Source organism: Callorhinus ursinus, unplaced genomic scaffold, assembly GCF_003265705.2.
Source record: "Callorhinus ursinus isolate GAN/ISIS: 27379988/994484 unplaced genomic scaffold, GSC_fseal_2.0 scaffold28, whole genome shotgun sequence".
In the NCBI taxonomy this organism is placed as follows: domain Eukaryota; kingdom Metazoa; phylum Chordata; class Mammalia; order Carnivora; family Otariidae; genus Callorhinus; species Callorhinus ursinus.
Genome location: NW_027397090.1, coordinates 17,137,779 through 17,164,755, shown reverse-complemented (window position 1 = coordinate 17,164,755; position 26,977 = coordinate 17,137,779). Strand labels below are relative to the sequence as shown.

The 26,977-nt window shown below is 40.7% G+C and overlaps 1 protein-coding gene and 1 non-coding gene across 3 annotated transcripts in view; one reads left to right on the top strand and one right to left on the bottom strand.

Moving 5' to 3' along the window:
* Positions 1-1,579: 1,579 nt before the first annotated feature.
* On the top strand, positions 1,580-1,683 carry LOC112838710 (U6 spliceosomal RNA). The gene has a single exon (XR_003212041.1). It is a non-coding gene; the product is annotated as a U6 spliceosomal RNA (small nuclear RNA).
* A 7,516-nt stretch (positions 1,684-9,199) lies between these two features.
* The window catches only part of SPTLC1 (serine palmitoyltransferase long chain base subunit 1), a 58,748-nt gene continuing 40,970 nt past the window's right edge, over positions 9,200-26,977 (bottom strand). Inside the window, exons 9-15 of one of the 2 annotated variants that reach the window (XM_025891390.2) lie at positions 22,136-22,243; positions 20,071-20,166; positions 19,619-19,715; positions 18,486-18,540; positions 15,204-15,321; positions 12,193-12,266; positions 9,200-10,618 (exon numbers count right to left, since the gene is read on the bottom strand). In XM_025891390.2, coding sequence (XP_025747175.1) covers positions 10,525-10,618; positions 12,193-12,266; positions 15,204-15,321; positions 18,486-18,540; positions 19,619-19,715; positions 20,071-20,166; positions 22,136-22,243 — 642 coding nt within the window. In that variant the 3' untranslated portion in view covers positions 9,200-10,524. The remainder of the gene's footprint in view (positions 10,619-12,192; positions 12,267-15,203; positions 15,322-18,485; positions 18,541-19,618; positions 19,716-20,070; positions 20,167-22,135; positions 22,244-26,977) is intronic. The other variant, XM_025891595.2, reaches the window with a different exon arrangement.

Genomic DNA, 26,977 nt, shown 5'->3' with positions numbered 1-26,977 from the left:
TGAATGAAAATTGAAATGAAATTGAAAATACAACATATCAAGTTTTGTGGGGTTCAGCTAATACGGTGTTTACATTAGAAAAGAGAAAATATATCAATCAATAATCTAAATTCCAACCTCAAGAGGCTGGAAAAAGAAGAGAAAGGAAAAATACAGCAACAAAAAAGCAAGCAGAAAGAATGAAATTTAAAAAAAGGGCAGAAATCACTGAAAATAAAAACATGAAAATGAGAGGATTAGTGAAACAAAAATTTGTCAAAAAAATCAATAAAATTGACAAACCCTTAGCTCAACTGACAAGCATAAAAAGAGAGAAGAGACAAATGACCAGTGTCAAAATGAAAGAAGGGCACCACAAAGGATCCTGCAGACATTATAAATCATAAATTTGTCACACATGTCAGAAATTTGACAACTTAGAAGAAATGGGCTAATTCCTTGAAAACCACAAACTACCAAAACCCAGCAAGATAAAACAGATACATGAATAGTCCTATAACCTTCAAAAAATAGGATCTGTAATTTAAAAGTTCCTGAAAAAAGAAACTTCCAGGTTCCAGATGTTTTCAAATACAGAATTTCTCCAGCATTTAAAGAATTAACACCAATTTCACAAAATGTCTGCCAGTGAAGAGGAGGGAACACTTCCCAACTCATTTTATGAGGTCACTATTACCTTGATACCAACATATAACAAAGAGGACATATAAATAAAGCTATACATCAACATCTCTCATGAATTTAGATGCATAAATCCTCAACAAAACAGTAGCAAAATGAATCTAGTGATGTATTAAAACAAATGTACGTCATGACCACGTGGGGTCTGTCCCAGGAATGTGAGGCTAGTTCAACATTCAAAAATCAACCAGTGTAATCCATCATATCAACAGGCCAAATCACTTGCATGTCTTTTTCTGTCTTGATGTCTGCTTCCCAGAGGATCCAAACTTCGTTCATTTGCTAAGGGTTATATACCAACAATCCCGCAGCAACTTAAGTTGAGAAATGTAACAGAGAGATTTCAGACGGATTTTCTTTACGATTCATTACCCGGTAAGGATGCCAGTGCTGCTGCCACCATTTAACATTGTTCTGGAGATCCTGGGCAATGCAGTAACAAAAGAAAAGGAAATAACAACTGTAATGAACATCTACCTAGAAAAAAACCAAAAGAACCACCAAACTACAGTTGACCCTTGAACATGAGGCTTAGGGACTCTGACACCTCTGCCGCAGAAAATCCCCATGTAACTTTTGACTCCCCCAAAACTTAACTACTAATAGCCTACCGTTGACCAGAAGCCTTACTGATAACACAGTCGATTAACACATATTTTGTATATTATGTGTATTATATACTGTATTTTGACAATAAAGTGAGCTAGAGAAAAGAAAATGTTATTAAGAAAATTATAAGAAAAATACATTTATAGTAGTGTGCTGTATTTACTAGAAAAAAACCACATATGAAAGGACCAGCACAGTTCAAACCCATGTTGTTTAAAGGTCAACTGTATTAGAACACGTACAGGAGTTCAGCAAGTCTTCCAGATCAATTTACAAAATTAATGGTCTTGTGCTCACTTTGGCAGCACATATACTAAAATTAGAACAAAACAGAGATTAGCATGGCCCCCTTGCACGGATGACCCTCAAATTAGTGAATTGTTCCAAGTTTTTATTAAGGAGGGCGCTTGTGATGAGCACAGTGTGTTGCATGTTAAGTGTTGAACCACTAAATTCTATACCTGAAACTAGTATCACAGTGTATGTTAAATAACTAGAATTTAAATAAAAACTTGGGGGCGGGGGGAAGAAAAAAAACTAATGGTCTTTCTCTATGCCAGCAATAAGTATACTAAATATAATAAAAGTAAGATACAAATTACGATGACTAAAAGTATAAAATATCTAGAAATTATCCAAGAATCCAAAATCCTTCTATGGGGAAACAAAAACTCTAATAAAGGAGATTGAAGATCTGAATAAATACAAAGACATCCCATACTCTTAGATAGGCACATTTCATATTATAAGATGTTGATTCTTCATAATTTAACCTATGAGTGAAATGCAGTATCAGAAAGCTGGTATTTTTCAAAGGAACTCAACAAAATTATTTAAAAATACATATAAAGATGTAAAAATCTATGAATATCGAATTTTAGAGAAAACAAAGGGTGGGTGTGTCCTGCCAGATACTGAGACATGCTAAAGGGCCATATTTTATTTTAATTTATTTTTTATTTTTTAAAGGTTTTATTTATTTGAGAAAGAGAGAGAGTGAGAGAGTGTTGGGGGGGGGGCGGGGGGACAAGCAGACTCCCCGCTGAGCGAGGAGCCCGATTGGGACTTGATCCCAGGACCCTGAGATCATGACCTGAGCTGAAGGCAGACACTTAACTGACTGAGCCACCCAAGCGCCCAAGGGCCGTATTTTAATAAAGACATACTGAAATTGACACAAGAACAGATGAATAGACCAAGGGAAAATGACGATTTGAAGATGACCCACATGTTTGTATGAGACTCAGCATAAGATAAAGTATAAAAATAAATTAATGGGGAAACAACAGACTGTTTAGAGAATGACTTGGCAATACAGAATATAGAAGAAAAATAAAATTGGGCCCCTACCTAATCCCAGACCTAGAGGCAGACTCTACTAAAGTCCTAAATGTGAAAGATAAGAGTCTGGAAATAATAGAGAGCAAAGAATGCTAAAAAGTCCTTAAACAAAAGCATAAACTGTAAGGGAAAAGAATCAATGGCTCTCATTACACCAAAATTCAGGCTTCTGCTCAATGAGAGAGTTAAGATACAGATGGCAGGTCTTTAACAACACAGCTGCATGAAACTATACAGGGTTATTGCCTAGCATAAACCGGGAGCTAATAGAAAAATACACCAGGGAAGGGGGTAATTCAAATAGAAAAATGGGGAAAGGATATGTACAAAACATTTTCAAAATAGGAGATCCTAATTATGACTTCAGGTTGATAAATGAGGAAATGGGGGCATAAAATTATTTAGACAAATGTTTTATTCTCCAGAAGTAACAAAGGGGAAATGTTTTTTTTTTTTTTTTTTTTTTTTAAGATTGTATTTATTTGACAGAGAGAGACACAGCGAGAGAGGGAACACAAGCAGGGGGAGTGGGAGAGGGAGAAGCAGGCTTCCCGCGGAGCAGGGAGCCCGATGCGGGGCTCGATCCCAGGACCCTGGGACCATGACCTGAGCCGAAGGCAGATGCTTAATGACTGAGCCACCCAGGGGCCCCAAAAGGGGAAATGTCTTAAGGGGTTGCCTCCTGATAGCGTAGCTGAGTGTGGGAACTGTTGGGGTGGAAATCCTTCAATACAATTTGATTTTTTTTAACCCTGTGCATGTTTTACTTGGCTGACATTTTTAAATTAAAAAAAAATTTTTTTAAAGAAGGCTCCACGACCAGAATGGAGCCCAATGCAGGGCTCGAACTCACGACCCTGAGATCAGACCTGAGCTGAGATCAAGAGTTGGATGCGTAACCAACTGAGCCACCTAGGTGCCCTGACATTTTTAATAAAAGAAAAGGAACTAACAGCGAATAGCCTTATCCACATCTTTCCGAAAGTTAAATACCTCACTCAAGAGTCACCCAGACTGAAAACGTTGCATAAGAGTGAAAATTTAAAAATATTCTCAACATGATGGCAACATATTCTTCTTCTCAGGATTATATATAATCAACAAACAAAAGTAGCACAATGAAAACGTGACCTTGCATAAGAAGCTGTGTGATTTGCTGTTTTCTTCACTTAGCAGAATGTCTTTGTTTTTGAGATTCATCTATATTGTAACAAGTGTTAGAAGTTTATTTCTAATTTTTAATTGCTGAATTGTATTCCATTGTATGGAAATACCACCTTTTTTTGTTGCTTCATCAGCTGGCAGACATTTGGATGGATTCGTTTGGGTCTACTATGAATAACACTGCTGTGAACGTTCATGTACAAGTGTTTGCGTGAGCTTGTGTTTTCATTTCTCTTGTGAGTGACACTGCTGGCTCATTTGGGAAAGTTATGCTAACTTCTTAAAATACTGCCAAACCGTTTTTCCAAAGTAGTTGCACCATTTTACCTTTTCACCAGCAGTGTATGAGGTTTTCATTTTTTCTTTATCTTGCCAATGGCTGGTATGATCTTTTTTATTATCCTCATTCTAGTGTGTGTGAGGTGGTATCTTGGTAGTTTCAATTTGCATTTTTCTAATGATTAATGATGTTGAATAGGTTTCCATGAGATTTTTAGACACTAACTGGCTCTTGGTGAAATGTTTTCCACCATTTTAAAATCTGGATTTTTGATTTCTTAGAATTTCTTTCTATACATGGATACACATCCTTGATTATGTAAGTTTTGCAAATAGTTTCTCACAGTCTGTGGCTTGTCTTCATTTCCTTCATTCTGTCCCTTTGAGAGCAAATTTAAAACATTTTAAAACTGTTTTTGAGAGAGAGAGAGAGAGAGAGAGAGTCGGGTGGGGTGCCGAGGGAGAGGGAGAGATAAAGAGAATTTTAAGTAGGCTCCAGGCCCAGCACGGGGTTCGATCTCACAATCCTTAGATCACAACCTGAGCTGAAATCAAGAGCCAGATGCTTAACCAACTGAGCCACCTAGGCGCCCCAATTATGTTTTTTTTTTTTTTTTCCCAGTAGGCTTCATGCTAGTGCAGGGCTCAAGCTCACAACCCCGAGATCAAGAGTTGGACACTTAACCAACTGAGCTACCCAGGAACCCCTGCAAATCTAAAAAATTTTAATGAAGCTTATCAATGTTTTTCTTTGGCTCATGCTTTTGGTGTTCTACATAAGAAATCTCTGCCTAACCAATGATTTAAAAGATTTTCTCCTATGCTTTCTCCTAGAAGTTTTGTAGTGTAACCTGATATGTAGGCTTTGGGTCCATCATCAGTTGATTTTTGTATATAGTGTGAGATTAAGGGTCTACTTTATTTATTCTTAAATATTTTATTTATTTGAGGGAGAGAGAGAAAGAGCAGAGAGAGAGAGAGAGAACACAAGCGGGGGAGGGGCAGAGGGAGAGGGAGAAGCAGACACCCCACTGAGCAGGGAGCCCGATGCAGGACTCGATCCCAGGACCCTGGGATCCGCCGAAGGCAAATGCTCAACGGACTAAGCCACCCAGGCGCCTCATAAGGTCTACTTTAAATCAAGGCATCATAAAGGCAACACTCGGTCTGATGGCTCTGGGGGGAGTCTGCTCTTGCCCCTTCCAGCTTCCGGTGGTTGTTGGTGTTCCTCTCCTTGTGGCTACTCACTGCAGCCTGCCTTCATACGGCCTTCTCCTCTGGGGTGATCTCCTCTGTGTGTCTAAGGCTCGTCTCTTTTTGCCTCCATCTTAGAAGGACACGTGGGGTGGTGTTTAGGGTCCACCATTGTAATTCACGGCAATCTCAGCTCAAAATCCTTAACTTCTTCACAGCTGCACAGACCCCTTTCTCCAGATAAGGTAACATTTACAAATTCCAGGGATTAGGACTTAATTCTTTGGGTGGCCATTTTTGGACCTACTAAAATATCCAATTCTCTCAGCAACATTTGTCGAGAAGACTATCCCTTTCCCTTTGAATCAGGACTTTGGCACTGCTGAAAATCAACTGACCATAAATGTAAGGGTTTATTCCTGAAGTCAACTCTGTTCCATTGACATATCCTGGTATCAGTACCATACTGTCTTGCTAACTGCAGTATTGTAGTAAATTTTAAAATCAGGTCGTGTTAAATCCTTCAACTTTATTCTTTTTAAAAATTGTTTTGGCTACTATAGGTCTCTATTTTCATATAAATTTTAGGATCAGCTTGCTGATTTCTGAGTAAAAGTCTGCTGGAATTTTGATAAGGACTGCGCTGAATCTCTACATCAATGTGGGAAGTCTTCCAATCCATGAACATGGAATATCTCTCCATTTATTTAAATCTTCGTCAATTTTTCATAGCAATCTTTTGTAATTTTTATATTTTTCAGTGTACAAGTTTCATACTGACTTTTGTTAAATTTATTTTGAGGCTATTATTCACGGGACTGTTTCCTTAATTTCATTTCAGATTGTTTGTTGCTAATATACAGAAATGCAATTCATTTTTATATATTGGTCTGGTATCTTCTGATCTTGCTAAACACATTTATTACTATAGTTCTTTATATAGATGCCTTAAGATTTTCAACATATACTGTCATCTGCAAATAAATTTACTTCCTTTTTTCCAATTCCTCCCCCACCATTGCATAGGCTAGATTCTCCAGTAAAATTGTGACTAGAAGTTAGGACTTTTTGCATCCATGTTCAGGAGGGAAAGTATATATAGTTTTCTTTTCTTGTAATTTGTTTGGCTTTGGTATCACATCTCCTCCAATTTTTTTCTGAAAGAAATTTGTGAATGATTGGTATTTTTAAATGTTTGATAGAATTTACTAGTAAAGCCATCTAGATCTGGACATTTTTGTGAGATTTGAAATTACTAATTCAATGTATTTGTTATACTTTTATTCAGATTTTTATTTCTCATAGAATTTATTAATCTGTGTCTTCCTTGGAATTCATTCACATCGTCTAATTCGTTGGCATAAACTTATAATACTCTTATACCCTTTTTAATTTCTGCAGGAATGGTAGTGACATTGCCCCTCTAGGTCCTGATTTTGGTAAGTTGTGTCTTCTCTGCTACTCTCTTGGCCAGTCCAGCAAGGGTGTGTCAGTAGTTTCATTAATTTCCTTTCTATTTTATTGATTTCCTCCCTGTTCTTTATTTCTTTTCTTCAGGCCTCATCTGCTCTTCTTTTTCCAGTTTCTTAGGGTAGAAGCTTAGGTTATTGACCGGAAACGTTTTCTTCTTTTCTGATACAGGCATTTAAAGCTACAAATTTCCTTCTGACCACTGCTTTAGCTGTGTCACATAAATTTTATTTAATCAGTTCAGAAGATTTAAGAAGCTTCCCTTGTGATTCTTCGATCCATGAGTTATTTACTTGGGGTTTTTCCAGTTTTCTTTTTGAGAATCTCTGACTTGTGGACAGAGAACATATACTTTTTTGTGATTTCAATCTTTTAATTTATCGAGACTTGTTTTACAGCCCAGCGCGTGCTTATCCTGAAGGCTTTCATGTGCAGTTGAAAAGACTACGTGTTTTGGAGTTTCTGAGTAGAATGTTCTACAAATGTAGGTAGGTTTGCTCAAGTTGGTTGAGAGTGCTGTTCAGGCCTTCTTTATATACTAACTTTCTTGCTGTTCGTTCTATCAGTTATTTAGGGTGGGCTTTTTCAAATTTCCAACTATTATTGTTAAATTTTCTATTCTTTCAATTATGCCAGTTTTGCTTTACGTATTTTAGGACTCTATTTTTAGGAGCATATACACTTATAATCGTTATATTTTCACTATGCATTGACACCTTTATCATTCTGTAATGTCTCTATTTGTAGTAACACTTCTTGTCTTAAAAGTCCATTATTTTTCTAATACTGATACCAGTCACTCCACCTCTCATGTGGTTCTTGATTACATGGCATATTTTTCATCTCCTTAATTTCTACTTATTTGTGTCTTTGTGAAGTGTATCTCAGCATGATTTTTTTTTAAATGTAATCTGCCAACCTCAGACTTTTGAATGAAATGCTTTGTCCATTTATGTTCTAATGCAATTATCTATATGGTTGGGGTTTTGCTATGTTTCATATTGATTTTTGTACCTCTATTCTTCCTTTTATTGCTTTCTTCTGTATTTTCAGTTTACTGTTTTAATTCTAATTTCCCCAGTTGTTTCTTGATCAGAAGGAGCTGTCCCCTAGCAGATTCCTCAGGAAGGGCTTATGAACACAATACTGAGCTCTAACTTTAAATTGTTTTTCTACCAACTTACTTTGGTTAAAGACTGCTTTTCTGGATACTTGATTCATATTTCTTTTTCCCTTGAATCTTGACAATGTTGCTCCACTTGTTTTCCTTTATATGTTGCTTTTCAGAGATGGCATTTTATTATTAAACCTTCTACCCCATTTTCCTCTTTACAGGGCACTAGGGAGGAAAATGAAGTTTAGGTATTCTCTACAGCATAATCCGTACTGTAGGTGTGTGTTATGAATGATTTTATTTGAAAAGACAGTGTTCTGGGAAGACAGAGATAACTGAAATGGAGGTGGCCATAATCGTCCTCACACATTCTGTCTTCCGGGACACTAAGGTTTTACGTACACAAGGAAAGAGGGAGTCAGGCCTGCACATCCGATGATTACGGTCTTATTTCATAGATTTAAAGACACACCTTTTCCATAGACATTATATTTGTTATTGAAATGCATCCTACCACTGGCACATTACATTCAGTGGTACATAAAACAAATGCATATGGTCCCATTTGTGGAGTTCTAGCTTTGAAGTACTGCTCTCTTTTCTGTCCCAACCTGTCCAGAGCCCCACATTTCCTGAGCTGGGACCTAGCTGTAGATAACAGAAGGGGAGCAGTCACTTGGCTTTTCCCACCCCTGTGGGCACCTGTGCTGAGTGAAAATGGTCCCCACATGGCTTCCGTGCTGCCTGCCTCAGCCGGGTCATGGACAGAGCCCTCCAGAACCTTCTCACTGTTTCTCAGAGAAATGTGTGCCCTGCTTCAGATTTGAGAGGAGTTTTCTCTCAGCATTCTGCCTCAGCTTTATACAATTTTATTATTCCTAGCATATGTTTTTTGTGGTGTATATAACTGGATGTTGGTCACTGTGTAGTTTTAATAGAAAGATTTTAGTTTTGTTTTTTTTTTTGTTGAAAATGCTGATGTTCCCAAAGGCTGAAGTTAAACACTGTGTGTTGTTTCCACCATTTTTCCAGGAGTTTCTGTCATTTTTAAAACGTAGCAATGAGTATCTAGATGTTGAAATGTTAACTCAGAAAATATTATGAAAAGAGCTGAAAAGTTGCTATCACCATTTGCTAATGACAACAACAGCTCAGGCATCTGTGCTTAGTGGCCCAGGCTCAACCAGCAGGAACCCAGAGAATTCCAGACACTATACACTGACGAAAGGCACTATGACATTTAACTAGTATTTTCTAAACACAGACACCAAGAATACTACCCTACAAATGCAGAAAAGTTAAAATCAAGAGACTGTTCTGTTGAATATATTACACATGCAAATAGACTGATTATCAAGAATGTAGGTTTATTTCATTAAAAAATAAAGCAGAAAGATTCACCCCCAAAGAGAGTACTTTGCAGCAGCAATCACAAGGCACGGATGTATGAAGTGCCTCAAGCAAAACAGAAACTGAATGTTAAAAAATATGTTATTTAAAAAGACGTTGAAGACCATTCACTAATAGGAACATAGACTATAAAAATGGCACTCTTATACATTTTTTAAACAATTTTATTCCTCTACCTTTACTCAGACAAGAAATAATGGTGTAATGTTTACGCACTACCTTGTGGTACCCAGCGCAAACATTTACACCACCGAACCTGGTTTGCTAAAGAAAAAAAAGATAGCTAAAGTACAGCTTAAAAACTTTATTTTTAGTGCATTCACATTCTTAGATATTTGAAATCCATAGCTAAAAGGAAAAGTAATTTTCCTTAGCTTATAAAAAGACTCTAGTTATATATCCTTAGGCAAACCACTCCACAAAAAAGGAATACATTCAAGATATTCTAAAATATCAAGGACATGATTTCTAGTATAGGAACATCACAGTAACCCTCTTCCTAAAACAGATCAGAAATCAACACATAATAAATGTGAAGGTCAATTATATTAAAATAAAGTAGTATTTGATTTAAATTATTGATCACTTGGGAAATATAATGAGTACTCATTCTCCGGTTAGGTATGTTAAGATTAGCTATTAGAAATGGTGTAACATCAATATTTAGTGTGTATAAAAATTCTAGGATTCAAATATATTACAATGAAAAGTTTATCATAATCGCACAAAAAGTGTTTCCTTATATACTAGCCACCACTGAGCTGCACAGGACGAAGGCTGAAAAGATGCGGTTGAACTAGACCCTTGAGAATAGGTTTTGTGTCCTAGACAGTGAGGTGTTGTTCCTCCAAGCTCTAATGCTGCAGAGACGTTATTCTAGGAAATGTTAAGGAGTGCCTGCACGCTCTTTACTATTGGAGGGAGAGAAGATAAACTGAAGCTCCATTTTTAAACAACAAAAAAAGAATATAAAATACTAGTATAATAAAACATTTAAATAGTACTAAATAGCACAATTTAAATACCAGTTATATGCTGTCACTAGTTTTCTTCTTAAAAAAAAAATCAGTTCCTGGGCTTTTAGATGTGTTTTCTTTTTAAAAATAACCAGCATCCTCCTCGTGGTTGGGCGCCAAGTCTATGCCCACGCCCGGTGGCCACCCCTCCAGGTACCCGCAGGCCTCTCCCAGGTCACAAGGCAGTGACGCAGAGGCCTGTGTGTGTGCTGCGTGGCGGCTGCCCGCCTGGCCCTAGGACCCGGCCTAGAGCAGCACAGCCTGGGCCACCTCCTTGATTGTGCGCGCGGCTCTCTCCAGTTCTTCGTCTGTTTGCTCCACTGTGACCACAACCCTAATGCTGAGAAATAACGACACAGAAAATCGTCAAAGGAGAGTCTAGGGCACCTGTTTTTGTTAAGTCAGGTTCTACTGGCACATGTCCCCACTCATTAGTGGGTCTACTGTCTACAGCCACTTCCTCACTGTGCAGCGGAGTCAAGTGTGGACACGGACTGGCCAGTTACAGAAGTCTGCCACTCCTGGCCCGACTGGTGGTGCATCTAGTCAGGGAAGCCTGTGGTGGGGCTCTGCCTGGGGGTGCCGAGAACCCCACCCTTTACATCATCTACTGCTTCAAGCAACACCAGGCCTGAAGCTGGAATTCAACATGTCTCAAATCAAGGAGTGTCTGCATGCCCGAGCTCATTTACAATTCAGTAAGTCATGTTGAAGTTCTGTAATACTTGAGGCAAGGCAGACATTTTTAAGTTTTCAGGAAACCAAAGACCAAAACTATCAGTCTGACAGGGCACTTCTACCTCTTCTCCCCTACTTACTTCCCTCTGCAAACATCTGTATCATCCACTGGACACTTGCACAGAGCTGTGCTGTGCTGGGCAGGGAGCGCTGAAGGTACAAAGCAAGTGTGGCCCCTGTTCTGAAACACAGGCTCACAGCTTTGCCTGGGTGCAATCAGACATGAGAGGGCAGACATGTAGGGCACTTCCGAGCTGCTGCCAGTGGTCTTCCAGAATCCCAGTCTGGCCCTCCGTGTCCGCACAGTGCTCTGGACTCCAGAGTCTTCCCGGACGCCCTGGGCTTTCCCCGTTCTCCAGGGTCCTCTCACTTGCCCCTCTCAAGCTAGTGCTCTGGCCCCCCAGATGCACTTGAGGGTCTCCATACCACTGTACACCCTGCTAGAAGGTGGTACTGACAAGTCTGTCTGACATACTTGATCTTTTGGGTTTGGCTTGAGCATCACCTACTCTGGGAAGCCTGAATCCCTTCCAGGTCAGAATGAACCATGCCCTCCTCCTCTGACCTCACCGACCTTGTGCTATGACCCTGAGCACTTCGTGCTCTGGGTGTCTACCTCCTTCGATTATACTTGAAGTGCAACGAATGAGCACCAATTTTAAATCAAGAGTCCAAGTGCTCTCCCATGTACGGCTTCTTGAACCTCTCTAGATCTTCCCCACTGTTGCTCTGTTTTTCCCTGGGTGGTTTATATGTGTTTGCCAGGTGAAGTACCACATGGTGCTCCAGCCAGCAGTGGGGTCAACACCACCGTCTGGATGTGCCCCTCCCACAGGACCGCCCTCACAGCAGACGTGGCCAGCACAGTGCGTGCAGCTTAGGGTTGTGGTAGACCTCTGCGGATCAGAACTTTGGCTGTCCCAGCTCAGTCCTGGGGTCTCACACACTTCTTTGAGTTAACTGAGAGGGTGCAGTGAGTCCTGGGGGGAGGGGGGTGCTTTACAGTTAAAAATTTAAAAATGGCCAGTTTAAGAATAGAAAACAGATGATGTACTATAGTACACATTCTTCCTTATCCCGTGATAGTCTTTCAAACATTTTCGGAACAGGATACATTTTATACAGAGTTCTGAAAGTAGGAAAAACAAGTCAGGTCACAGTTTAACGTCCACCAACCTTGGAGGAGGGAGGCACTTCTCTTCTTTCTCCAGGTAGCGTGCCTGGGTTAATGCGATGCTTCTGTCCATGCACTGTATGAAGAAGAGGGACACGTTTGCAAGCTGGGCTGCGGACACTGTGCTCATTACAACAGGAAGGTACTTGAAATGCTATCCTTGACCACAGCATGCATTCATTTTTCCAGTTACAACTGTGAGAAGGCAAAATGGAAATACCAGGACCCCGTCCCGAGCAGCCCCAAGCGACATGACTGCCCTGCGGCGGCGCCCTCCACTCTGGACCACCCAGGGCGCCGCCGTGAGCCATGTGGCTGTCCAGCACCGTGAGACAGGGCTACTGCCACCGACTCAACTTTTAATTTTACTCAATTTAAATAGCCACAGGGAGCTAGGAATTTCCATTTTAAACAAAGTAGAAGGAGGACATGGGGAAATAGTCCCAGCAAAGCCCCAGAAATGAACCAAAAGTTGGACTTAATAGTAACACCAGGTGAACGGTTTCAGAGGCAAACTGCTCACACTTCATATATGAGCCATTCCTCTGATTTCCATGTGCTCCCTTAGAGCAGGTGTTACCAGGCCAGGAGAGTCTGGTGTCACCCATTTTTTGCATAGCTTTTTCATACCTTAACCACTTGCCAATATTTTTTTAAAAGTTCAAACATGCTCTATCAAAATAAAGAAAGTATGAAAATCAGATTGAAGTCACGGTTTATCAGGGTTTCTTTTTGGGTGATGAAAATGTTCTGGAATGAGGTGATGTACAACCTTGTGAATGTACTCAAAACCACTCAGCTGTATTATTTTAGAAGGGTGAATTTTCTGGTCTGTGCATTATATTTAAAAAAGCATCAGTCAGAGCCAGGGGACTGATAAAGGAAGGAGCAAGCACTCCCAGGGCTGGGCAGTGAGGGTACCTGCCCAAAGAGGGGCCTCGCTGTCCGCCGCCAGGCAGGCTGTGCGCTGCTGCACGCCCAACGGAAACCACCAGCAAGCACCATGGCAGACTCCCACTCATGCTCCATCTGCAGTATACTCGGAGGAGTTAACTCCTGAACACATCTGGACTGGCTCTGTTCCTAGCCCTGGCTAGCTAAGAAACATTATAAACCATCGTTCAGTTTGTAAAAACAGTGTCTTGTCAAGCAACTCAACAAGCACTTGGCAAGAGCTCTGCGTTGTGCAAAGCTCACGTGACAGTCCGCACCACAGCTGTCTCCTCTCTCTCCAATACTGACGAGGCAGTGCAGCAGAGCTCGAGATGAGGACGCAAAGACACTGCAGGACCGCTCTTTTGTGCATACAGGCAGTTTCCAGACTGTATTTTGTCCCTCCCCTGAAGCCCTGCTCCCTGATTCATGAGGGATCTCATGAGGAATCTCATGAGGATGTCTTGGAGAGAGCCGGCCTCGAGCTGGGACCTCAGATGGAGTCTGGCATCCGTGAGTTGTGCAGACTCTTGCCTTCTCTTCCGTTCTGAAGACAAGACACACGTGTGGCCCACGTATCCCATGCTTCTCTCGCTTGCCCTCGGCGGTGTCTCTGGCACAAGCAGAAGGAAGACCCCACTGCTGTGATCTCTTGAGGAAAGAACCAAGGGGGTTCTCATGTGGAATGAGCGCTCTGGCGGCAGGGACGGCCCACGTCCCGTGGCGTGGAGCCGGTGCAGAGCGCCATCCCAAGGGGGGCCGGAGGGGCCTGGGGTGATGGGGCTTGCGGTTCCGAGAGGATGCCCTGCAGCAGTCGGTGTCGGGCACCCCACTGGGCAATCTGCTTAGTGCACAAGCTCAGCGGTCACACGAAGCCAGTGTGACAGCTCTTACTGCTGTGTCCATTTAGCTTGCATCTAATTTATAAACTGTTTTGGTGCCACATCTGTATCAGAACCCTAACCCCAAGGATGCTGTACTTTGTTTTACGTCTGTATACACTCACGTGACCTCAACAGTACAAGTGCCGAGGTGGTAAAAGGTGCCTCTGGGATGTTTCTTCCCTTGAGAGGGAGTCTTTTTCATGCTTGCAGAGCTGTACCCAAGGGGACACCTGTGGCACCTCTGCACTCGGAAGGTGAGAGTCACTGAAGCCTGACTGCTCATAATCTCACACATTTCCTTACTTAGGAATCTCAGATTCTGCGTTTGGTTTTGTTTTATGAGATGACTGACTCCAGAAGGCCACAAACTGCGTGAAGCTCTCCATGATCCATCCTTCCAGGTGATGTGGTTCACACTGTAGGACACAGGACAGCTAAAGCAAGCTGGGAAGCAGAGGGTGGTGTGACCCTTGGTCTCCATACTGAGCAGCCACGTGACCAGGGAGAGAGGCCTGACCCCCTGGCCACCACAGGGCAAAGGCTCACAGCAGAGGACAGCCATCACCCTGACACCCAGTGGCACGGCCTCAGAGCAGAGGCCCCTGGAAGGAACCATCAGAACGAGCAGCACAGGGAGGCAGAACGAAGCCTGCTCCCATTCTCAAATGCATGCTAGCTGCACTGAAGAGTCAGGTAAAGGCAGGGCCACCTCAGCAGGCTTGCTCAAGGGGCTGCACGGCCACTTCCGTTCCTCTGTGAGGTGGAGGGGGAGGGGAGTGCTGCATGGAGGCAAGTGAGTGGGGAAGGGTTCCAGGAAACCAGCTCTACTGAGCAAAGAAGGGCAAGCAGTCTTCCCCGGAGAGGCATTTCTCAGTTAATAACTAAGTTACAATTACTAGTAAAATCACTTTCAGGAGATAAAGATATTTAAGTCAACCTCCAAATCAGGCCTGGTAAAGGAGTGGTCTTTCTTCCTTTCTGGTTACAAGAATATCTTGACCTGTCTCTGAGCTATTTTGGGGGTTCAGCCCAGACAGCTGTCCAGTGCTCTGTGGGACTGTGACTCATAATGCCACCCCACCTACATGTATGAAAGCCTGGCTTTGGACATGCCAAGCGAATGGGTTTTCTGGAAGGCTAATCATTTAGACATTTAAACACTATGTGGGTTCAAGGTAGAAGAACTACATACTTACATGATTTACAATCTCCTGAAGTAGTTTAACGTCTTTTTCTCGAGACCCAGTGCTGTCTGTTAGCTGCAGGTGAAATGCTGGAGAAAGGGACTCCCCCACCACTTTTAACCCAGAGATGCTGAAAGCAAACACACATGCAAGCGTTAAGTCCCTTCCAGGTGCAAGGATATCCCACATCTAAGTAACTGTACAAAGTCTGCATTAATGAATGGAACAGAAGCTTGTGGCTTTTCCAGGAAAGCATCATGTGGTGGCTCCGATCCTGAGAGAGACAGCTGAAATCCATGCTCTGGGCAGGGCTCGCTAGCCTAGGATGCGCCTGCAGGGCCACTCTGTGAGTGTGGCTGCAAGGCAGTTCCGTGTCCTCACGGACACCTCTGGCTCACACCTGCAGGCTGCTCCTCATCTGCCCCTCTCCCTGTGTTCTGCAGCTGGCCAACAAGCCAGGTCCCAGCCTGAGGACCACCTCCTGGGGCTTCCCTCCCAAATCACTCCTCTAGGGAAGCGTATACACCATTGTTTCCTACTACTGTTTCCTTCATGACTACTTACTATTGATAATGTTCCCTTGTTTATTATTTCAGTCTTTAGCTGTATCTTGTTTTCCATAAATTATAGGGATGAATTCTGATATTAATTAAAAACATTGCATTCTGACCATCAGAAGTATGTTTAGATTGTATAGTTCCCTTCTTATTTGCATGTTTTCTGTTAAGTTTTACTTGAATTATGACTATTTTCATCGTTCTTAGGATTTAACAGCACAGACATCTGCAGCTTCTCAGGGAGGGAGAGAAATTTCTTTAGGGGTAAAATCCTGTATTTTCAAATGATTATTACAGATGTCAAGAGAACTGTAGGTCAGGTTCACTTAAAGTTCATTTTTATCTGATACTAATAATAGTTTTTTAACTCATCTCCTAGGCTATAAATGGTGATAAATGACCATCTGAAACTGAGCTCAACATTTTTTAATTTTTTAAAATTAAAGAAAAAAGCTTTTATCTTTTTGAGAAAGAGAAAGAATGCACCCACGAGCAGGGAAAGTGGCAGGCAGAGGGAGAAGCAGACTCCCCGCTGAGCAGGGAGCCCAACATGGGGCTCAACCCCAGGACCCTGGGATCATGACCTGAGCTGAAGGCAGACGCTTAACCAACTGAGCCACCCAGGCACCCCTGAGCTAAACATTTTAGACTGCCTCTGTTTAGCTAGCTTCACTTGGAAAGATGTGCTTTTCCCTTAGAATGAAATTAGCACAAAAAGCACTTTGTAGCACATTTGATGACTTAAGCACATTTAGGATTCACCAAGCTTTACTGAATGACTACTGTGTGTCAAGGATCATGTGAGGTGCCAGAAGCCAACTGCACCTGCCTTTCAAACCACCAGTGAGCACTATAATTTATGTCTCCTTTCCTTAAATGTAACATATCCTACTAAGACCTCTCAATAAACCAGGCTGCAGAACAGCGCAGAAAAAAATACTGTAATCAAATAGGGTTTTACTCCAGAATACAAGAATAAGTTAACACCAGAAAAATTATGACAATGTAATTCAGCATAAGACAAATCTATGATTTTTAAAAAAGCCTCCAAATCTAGGAATAATTTGATAAATACCACCTACAGAAAACTTATAGTATATTTCATACTTAATGAAGAAATGCTTTTATATTGTGAATGACAGGTATATCACTACTATGACAGAAAATGTCAATAGCGTGTTAGCGACCAACACCAATGCAATAAGAGAAGAAAAATTACTAAGATGTTTAAGAATCTGGAAGGAAGAGAGAACCATTATTCAGATAATAGAACTTTTATATATAGCATCATAAACAGAATGAAACAAAACACTAGAAGGAGTTTGGAAGGGCTGCTGGATATCAGATCATGAGGACAAAGTGCAAACTGCAGAGAAGACCAGCTACAAGGAGAAGTGGCAACTGGCTAGCAGCTGGAGAAGGTGGGGTCTTCAAGGGAAAGAAGCAGTTGAGACAAGAGGGTGGAGTGTACTCAATGCTAATCAAATGACTCCAGAGAGGGTGACAAAAGAGAAGAGACAGCCAGAGGCGCTGGGCCCTTGAAGGGGAAGAGCTATGATGGCAGAAGGCATTTCTTCAGCTGTAACTTGAGGGAAGACTGGTTCAGATGCCTGTGTGTGTACAGATTTGTGAGGGAAGATGCGGGAATCCGAGTGACAGCAATGAAGCCAGGCTGTCTGCTAACAGTGGGTGGAGTGCAGACAGGGGGCTGGGGACCTGGGAGGGGAGAAAGGTGGAAAGAGTGGGTAAGGTGGAGGGCTGGGCTTACAAGATGAACACAATAATACCACTAGACAGAATGAAGGGCACCTGAGGCTGGTGTTCCTGAATTTAGTGATTCCAACACGCTGTACTGTGTTGGCATATTATTATTTTATAAACCAAAGTAACTGGTACCAACACAAATAATATCTCCTAACCATAAATCATGCAAGAAGAACTTCTGTTGCCATCATGTAGACACACCCAGAACTTTAATTATTTCTGCCCCTACTTTATCTGGAACAGCTGTGATCTGCTAATTCACTCACTGTCCTTGTCCTTTAGAGAAGCTTCGAGTTCCCACATCTGTCAATAGGTAGGACTTTCATGATTGAAAAGACATATTTCCACCTTAAGTAAGGCAAAAGGAAATACCTCGGGCAACGTGAGATCACTTTCTGTAAGACCAGGAATCTGCCTGAAGCTGTCACCAACCTGAAATTTTCCTCCATTTCCAGAGCAATCTTAAAGAGCTACTCTTGTGTAGTTAAGACAAACGCAAGTAAAAACTCGAAAGGTTCATTTCAGTTTCACCTGTTTTTCTTATATTAATTTAAAATAAAACAGTAATTTTCTAAAGAGTATGGCCAGTATGAACCTGCTGTCACCTAATTTCGTAACATATAATGGTATCATTTCATCTGTACAGATGTGGAGAGATTCTCCCATGTTCACCCGAGTTACTTCTGGTGGTAGCATGTTTTGTGCTGTAGGTACTGCTATATTACTGGTGAGCTTGTATTCTTTTTAGAAAAACAGTCATGGTTCTTCAACCACAAAATGGATGTTCTGGCTTCAAGCCCATAGACAAATCTGACTGAATGGAGTTTCTCCTCTCTTAGTTGTAATTCAGTCAAACTGATCCAAGCCTATTAAATATACTCAAAACCAAAGAGGTGATATTCAAAACTTTTCACTAGTTGTTTAAATGTGGTAGAGATAAACTTTAAGTTGGTTGAAAATATATAAAACTTACCCTTGTAAAGCTTTATGAATTCGTTCGCACTTTTCCTTCAACACTAAAAAAATACCTGTATGAAAAGAAATGCACTTGATAGTACATCTGGAAGATCTGATATTACTAATCTAAAAATATTTTTAAAGATTTTTAAAGTTCAAGTTCATCAATTTAAAATGTTGTAAATCCTCCTACAGACTACTAGCACACAGACAGGAACACTTCCAAAGGCCCAAGCCCTGGTCTTTGGCACATACGTCCCGGTAGCTCCTCACCCACTTTCAGCAGAATCTGGGATGAGGTTTTCCACAACAAAACAATGGCTCTTGTTCTCACCAGGTTATACAAATAATCTGGCTAATAAAAGGGTATAAATATATTACTTATTTCTGGACCCTTAACAACTGGGTAAAAGACACTGTAGTAATGTTTACTACCTTTTCCTTGATATTTTCACTTTATTCATGGACAATTAAAAAACTAAAACATCTAAGCAAGAGGCAGGAGTGCCAGGCCTTCTCACAAGCAAGCATATGAATGTGCACCCAGAAACATTCACATTTCCTGATTCTCTGAATTAAAACCGTTAAGAATTTAGAAATTTTAAAAATTCTAAATTTAGAAATACCAAGTAAGGCTTGCTTTTCATTTCTGTTTTAGGCTTTGTGAGGAGTGCTATCACAGCCAAAAGGCACATTTGAAATTTAGTCAAATTGGCCCATTAAGGAAGCTTTAACAGTTGGTAACTGGGTTTGGCTTTAGTACCAACTCATGAGTCAAAGGCTGAGGAAAAAAACCGGATAAGCTTCAAATTATATGTACCGAGAATCAGCAGCACACTTCAGCTAACTTCTCCAATGACAACTAGCCAGCCCAGAGCTGACTCCTCCTCCTGGCATCGCTGCCCATCCTGGGAGCCAGCGCCACTTTGGCTCTGGCTTGTCTCCTGGGAGGAAAGAAGCTCTCCACTGAATTCCTGAGGCAGGACGATGTCTTTACTGCCATTCTCCCTATAAACTCCAGGTAATGTCATTCAGAGGCACAGCTCTGTGTGGTCAACACTTTCCCTCCAGCTAATTACTCCAAAAGCACGCCAGCAGCCTGGCTGACGTCACTGTGATGCCTGGTGTCCTGGGTTCAGAAGATTATACCTGGATTCTCCTCCATAATGTTGAGAGCCTCGATCGCAGCGGCAGCCAACAGGGGGGGTAACGAAGCTGAAAAGCAGTATCCCTGGCCGGAAAGTCGCTAAGAAGAAACGAACAAGTTAAAGATATAAATATGCTTCTTTTTTTGGCTAAAAAATCTAAAGGCACCAGATCTGCAACACCTCCATACAGTGTGTACAAATGGTAAGGTGGTAAGATCCACACGTGTATACAAGTTATACTTGTAACACAAATAAGACTTTTTTAAAAAGGGAGATAATTTCAAATGTAAATATTCTGAGTGATTCTAACAGATCAACTTTTAAATAAAAATTGTGGTAAACTAGGTCAGAATGAAATTCTGTAATTGGAAGTTACATGCTGAGTAACTTCTTAGCATGACCAGTGGAACAACTGGTTTCACTTTCTGCTTTTGTTTTTCAAAATGAACCCACCTGATGGTCAATCACAAAAGATCGGCCACAGCAGAAACCTCCAATAGAAGCGAGGGAATTCTCCATGTTGGCACTGATAAGATCAATGTCATCAATCTGCAAAAAAGTGGGACAGTAGTAGTTATTCCTCAATTTAAAGAAAAAATAAAAACCATGTCAAGCCTGCAGACAAAATTTCAGCCCTGATCATGTCAACATCTCAGTTCAAACACACTACCTACATGCAAGTAAAGGGTAAACCAAACAAAATTTATCGCTACAAGGACAGATGTGTCAAAGTGTACCTCTGAAAGGGTCTCACTTTACACTTTTTGGCGATTTCATTATGCACACACAATTTACAGCAGTAGGAGAGAGAGAAATTAAAAGAAAATGAAATCCAAAACTGCTTCATACTAAAAATATTCAGAGGTACAAAATAAGATCATTTTCTTGCTTAAACAGTGTCCAGCTGGCCTTCCCCCAAAAGGTACTTGAGAGAAATACAAATCTATCGCAGTTTTGAGCATTTTTATCCCTACATTCAATTTACCTTTCGACTTTTCAAAAATAAAATCAATTACTGTGTACCCGTGGGCTTCTGAGTCCTGCCCATCTTCTCAACTCAGTGCTCCGCTGACCCTCACCTTCTGCACCAGCACCAGCTCCAGCACTGGCACTGACACCGGCTCCAGCTCCAGCACCAGCACCAGAACCAGCACCAAGTGCATCCTGGGCACACAGCAGCCATTCAAAATCACTTACTGAAGGCCGTGATGACAACTGGTCCAAGCACAGCTGGGGGTTTCTAAATGGTCCACAGACCCAACAAGGAAATCTGTGCACTCTTTTTTAAAAAAATCTTTTATTATGAAAAATTTCAGTCATATACAAAAGTAGAGAGAACAGAGTAAACAATTCTCATCACCAGATTCAGTAATTATCAGCTCATGGACAATCCATTACCTTGTATAGCTCCCTGCTGCCCTCATTATTTCTTTGGAGCAAATCCCAGACTTCATATGGTTTCATCTATAAGTTTTTCAGTGTGCATTTCTAAAGGATATGGACACTTTCAAAAACATAATCACAAAACTATTATCACACCTAAAAAATGAAAAATTTCTTAATATCATCAAATAATCAGTGTTCAAATATCTGTCTCACAAAGCTTGTTTTCTGTAGTATGCGCTGGAATCAGGATCCAAATAAGGTCCATATATTCTGCACTTTTCCTTAGTGCATTTAATCACCAAATATCAGTCTGTCTTTGAGGAGTATGTGTCGGTCTAACTTCTTGTGATATTTGTTTTGCTCTCCATTTTTCTCTAGACCATATTGGTAGTGGGATATAGATAATCTAAGGTGATTTTCATGTTCTTTAGTTCAACTTTTTAACATAGGTTGCAAAACTATTATGCACAGGATTTGCAGAAAAATTCCCTCAGCTCAACAGGTTACACGGTGGTGGGTGAAGACAGGTCCTGTGAATAGGCTGACGTTGCTCCTCCCTGACAGGCTCCAGGGGCACAAACCATTAAGACTGGGGGCCGTTGGGGCTCATTTCCCATCAGCAAGAGAACACATGACCAACTCATTCCAGTTGTCTGGAACCTTGAGGCTTTGCATAACCTGTGCCAGCATTGTTTCTGACTCTCTAAAGAAGTCATGACTGTCTAATACTCCATACACAGAAATAACAGAGGACTCAGAACTATAAATACTAGAAAGAACAACATTCACTGCCATCATAATATTTTCTAAAGGACTAATTTAGGGACTTCTTACTGATTTTAAGAAAAACACATTTCTAGAGAAGAGATATTGAAAGCCAAGATCAAATGATACCAAGTAAACAGACCACAATTCTTTTGAGTAGCCACTGTGAGTTTACAGGTTTTGAAGGAAGACAGGCCTGTGGTCTGGCTGACCTGATCCTCTACGGGCTCAGCGAAATGACACACCCCAAAGCTGCATGACCCTGCACACTGATGAGGAACGCCGTCTTGTGCCCATGAAACATGTCCGGCAGGATGGGACTGCATGTTTTCTATACAAGGAAATGTCCTGGAGTAGGAGAACTTACACTGATTCCGAAATGTTCAGTGACTCCTCGACCATGCTCCCCCAGGACTCCGAACGAAAGGCTTTCCTCCAGAAAGATTCTTGCTTTGTATTTGTATTTTAACTTAACCTAAGTGGTAAACAAAACACAACTTTAAATTACTGATGATTAGCACACTAGAGAATATATTGGGAAGAACAAACCTAAACCTAAACCTAAAATAAGAAGGAAAAAAAAAAAGCATGTACAGTTGATCCTCAATACTGGTGGATTTGTACTTGTGCATCTGCCCACCTGCTAAAGTCTCTCTGCAATCAGCACACACGGCATAGTGTAGGGGGGCAAAATCCTTGCACATTCCCAGCTAAGTCTGACTACTGCTTCAGCTCATACTGTAAACAAGTGTCCTTCAGGGCTTCTTTATTACTTCTTTGTCCTTCTTAATAAAGAAGCCCTGAAGGACACTTGTTTTTTGCATTTTGTGCTCTCTGCTGGCGATTTTTTTTAGGAGGGCCCCAAGCACAGCGTTGAAGTGCCGTCTAGTGTTCTTAAGTGCCAGACGGCTACGATGTGTCTTACAGAGACAACAGTTGTGTTAGATCAGCTGTATTTCAAGCATGAGTTACAGTGCTGACCGCCCTGAGCTCAATGTGAATGAATCGACACTATGTGTTAAATTGGGGCGCCTGGGTGGCTCAGTCAGTTAAGCGTCTGCCTTCAGCTCAGGTCATGATCCCAGGGTCCTGGGATTGAGCCCCACGTCAGGCTCCCTACTCAGTGGGAAGCCTGCTTCTCCCTTTGCCCCTCCCTCTGCTTGTGCTTTCTCTCTCTCTCTCACAAATAAATAAAATCTTTAAAAAAGTAATAATAGAAACAAAAAAACTCCCCAATATGTGTTAAATAAAATGTCTTTGAACAAAAAACACATAAAACGAGGTTAGGTACTGAGCGAGTGATGAAAATGCTGTGACCAGAGGCTTGCAGAGAACAAACTACATGTGCCCTAGGAGCCATAGTTCAGTATTTACAGCCTATAAACTTACAGCCCACGACTATGTACGTGCACTTTCTAGAACATAACTACAGGTGGCCCTTGAACAACACAGGTTTGAACTGCACAGGTCTGCTGAGATGTGGATTTTTTTCAATAAAGACAGTCCAGCACTGTACATGTATTTTTCCTTCCTTACGATTTTCTTAACATCTGCTTTTCTCTAGCTTACTTTAAGGATGTAGAACACATATGACCGACAAAATATGTGTTCATCAGCTGTTTATGTTATGGATAGGGTTTCTAGTCAACAGGAGACTATTAGTAGTTAAGTTTTTGGGGAATCAAGAGTTATGTGGACTCTGAACTGCGTGGGGAGTCAGTGCCCCAAGCCCTGCACTGTTCAACGGTCAACAGAACCATGAGGACGAAGAGAGGCTGTACTTCAGATGCTCTGAAGTTAACTCAGTAATGTAGACAGCACAATGCCAATTTTTAAAGACAGAAATATTAAGATACGAATGACGACATGTAATCTCTGTTAAATACTGGTTTGATTACACATAAAACTCCTGAGAAAATGTGTATCGTTCTTCCCTCAGTGGCAGTGTGTTTTAATTTGAATTCATGGCATTTTTTTTAATTCAGAAAAAGCTTTCATTAATACGCTTTTCAATCTGTTTTTCTCTTTGCTTTTGGTCTTATAAGAAAGTCTTTTCCCAGCAAAGGTTTAGATGTATATTTATCTTAGGTTCTTCTAATTATTTCATGTTACTTTTTTGTTTACACAAGTGGGAAACTGAACATATGCAAGCCTGTATACAGCTTCCCCCCTCAATGTTTAATTGATTTATCCCTAAATGGTATGAACGTGATCAACATCACAAGTGAATTAAAGTACAGTGATTATCAACCACTAAATTTATATGGATTTTTATTAATAATGAATAAGCTAATTTGGGGAGAAGTCTATCTTTTCAACACTGTTTTCCATCCAATAATATGTATGAAACATTATAGGAATGAGATATTTTTTAAAAATCATGTTTTAGAAAATTTTTAATAATATTATGACAGTACTGGTACACAAACAGACAATCAGTGAAACAAAACAGAAATCCCAAAGTCAAACCCTAATTTGTATTCTATAATCTTTACATACTCAATGCTAATATATACTTGATCTGTTCCTTACACTTTATATTTTGTTTCATGGCTTGGCTGTATTATCTGTCCACCAGTACTGTTTTACTATCATAGTCCTAAATATGCAATTCTGGTATCTTCTGGCCCACTATCACCCCCATATGCTTCTATCAGTCTTTGACATGAAAATAAGAAGAAGAGGAAAACAAATATATCTCTTTCAGTGATATTTAAGATGTATTTAGATTTCCTCAAGAAACAGTGAAAAACTTCAAAAACAAGATATGAAATCCTTATTCTGAATCTTCATTCAATTGATGAACTCACAGATTCAAGTTTTAGTGGCTGAATGCAAGGGTGGTTCAACATAGGAAAATCAACCATATTAATAGGTTGAAGGAAAACACATGATCAATTCATCAACTGATACAGAAAAAGCATTTGACAAAATCCAAACCTCAACATATTAGGACAAGGGGGGGAACCTCCTCAACCTGATGAAGGGCATTGATGGAAAACACACAGCTAATATCATACTCAATGGTGGCAGCCTGAAAAGCTTCCCCCTCTTGCCACTCCTAGTCAACACTGTATGGGAGGTTCTAGCCAGAACAATCAGGAAAGAAAAAGAAATAAAAGACATCCAAATTGGAAAGGAAGAAGTAAAACTATCTCTATTCATAGATTACAGGAGTTTATATATAGAATATTCCATGATACACAAAATCAGGGGTGCCTGCCTGGCTCAGCTGGTGGAGCATGTAACTGTTGATCTCAGGGGTTGTGAGTTTGAGCCCCCATGTTGGGTGTAGAGGTTACATTAAAAATAAAATCTTAAAAAAATAATAAAAATAAAATAAAAAATAAGAAACCCCTCAAAATCAGTTGTATTTCTATAAACTAGCAGTTAACAACCCCTAAAACAAGTCCATCTGTAACATCATCAAAAAGAATAAAATACTAAGGAATGAATTTAACCAAAGAGATGTCAGACCTGTACAGTGAAAACCACAAAACACTACTGAAAGAAATTAAAGAAGATCTAAATAAATGGAAATACTTCTGTGTTCATGGATTCAGACTTAATATCATTAAGATGGAAATATTTCCTAAAGCAATCTACAGATTCAATACAATCCTGATTCAATACAATCCCTATCCAAATTTCAATGGAATTTTTTTTTTTACACAAATAGAAAAGCTGATCCTAAACTTCAAATGGAATCTCCAGGGACCCCAAATAAGCAAAAACAATCTTAAAAAAGAACAAAGTTGGAGAACTCACATGTCTTTTTTTTTTTTTTTTTTTTAAAGATTTTATTTATTTGACAGAGAGAGATACAGAGAGAGAGGGAACACAAGCAGGGGGAGTGGGAGAGGGAGAAGCAGGCCCCCCACCGAGCAGGGAGCCTGATGCGGGGCTCGATCCCAGGACCCCAGGACCATGACCCGAGCCGAAGGCAGACGCCCAACAACTGAGCCAGCCAGGCGCCCCAGAACTCACATGTCTTGATTTCAAAATTTACTATAAAGCTACAGTAATTGAGATGGTATGATACTGGCATAAGGCTAGACATACAGACACATGGAACAGACTCGAGTCCTAAAATATAGCCCATCTCTGTATGATCAATGGACTAGAACCATTCAGTGGAAAACAACAGTGTCTTCAACAAATGGTATAGGGACAACCTGAAACCACACGCAAAAGAATGAAAGTGGACATATCCCTCACAGCACATACAAAAATTAAGTCAAAATGGATCAGAGGGGGCACCTGGGTGGCTCAGTCGGTTAGGTGTCTGCCTTTAGCTCAGGTCATGATCTCAGGGTCCTGGGATCAAACCCAGCATCAGGCTCTCTGCTCAGCGGGGAGTCTGCTTCTGCCTCTCACTCTCCCTCTGTGCTCTCTCTAATAAATAAATAAAATCTTAAAACAAACAAACAAAAAACCAAAATGGATTAGATACCTAAAACAAAGCTAAAACTATAAACCTCTTAGAAGAAAACAGCGGTATTATCTTCATGACTCTGGATTTGACAACAAATTTCTTAGATATGACACCAAAAGCACAAGCAACAACAAAAAACTAGATAAATTAGACTTCATCAAAATTAAAAACTTCAGTGCATCAAAGGACACCAATCAAAGAAATGACAAGACAACCTACAAAATTAGAGAAAATATTTGCAAATCATGAATCTGGTGAGGGTCTAGAATCCAAAACATGTAAAGAACTTAACAAGAAAAAGACAAACAACCCAATCTAAAAAATGGTCAAAAGACTTCTAAAGACATTTCTTCAAAGATATACAAATGGCCAACAAATAAAGGAAAAGAGGCTCAACATCATTAGTCTTTTGGGAAATGCAAATAAAAACCACGTGCTTCACACCTACCAGGGTGGGAGAAATTGACAAAAACAACTGAGTGCCGGTGAGGCAGTAGAGAAACTGGAACCCTCCCTGCTGCTGGTGGGGATGTAAAATGGTGCAGCCACTGGGGAAAAAAGTCTGGCAGGTCCTCAGTAAGTTAAACACAGATTTACCTTCGATCCAGCAATTGTACGGCCAGGAATATACATGGAAAACTGAAAACAGGGATTCAAACAAAGACTTGTACACAAATGTTCATGGCAACTTACAACAACAGCCAGAAAGCGGGAACAATCCAAATCTCCATCAACAGATCAACAATGCAACACGTCCACACGAGGGACTATGGC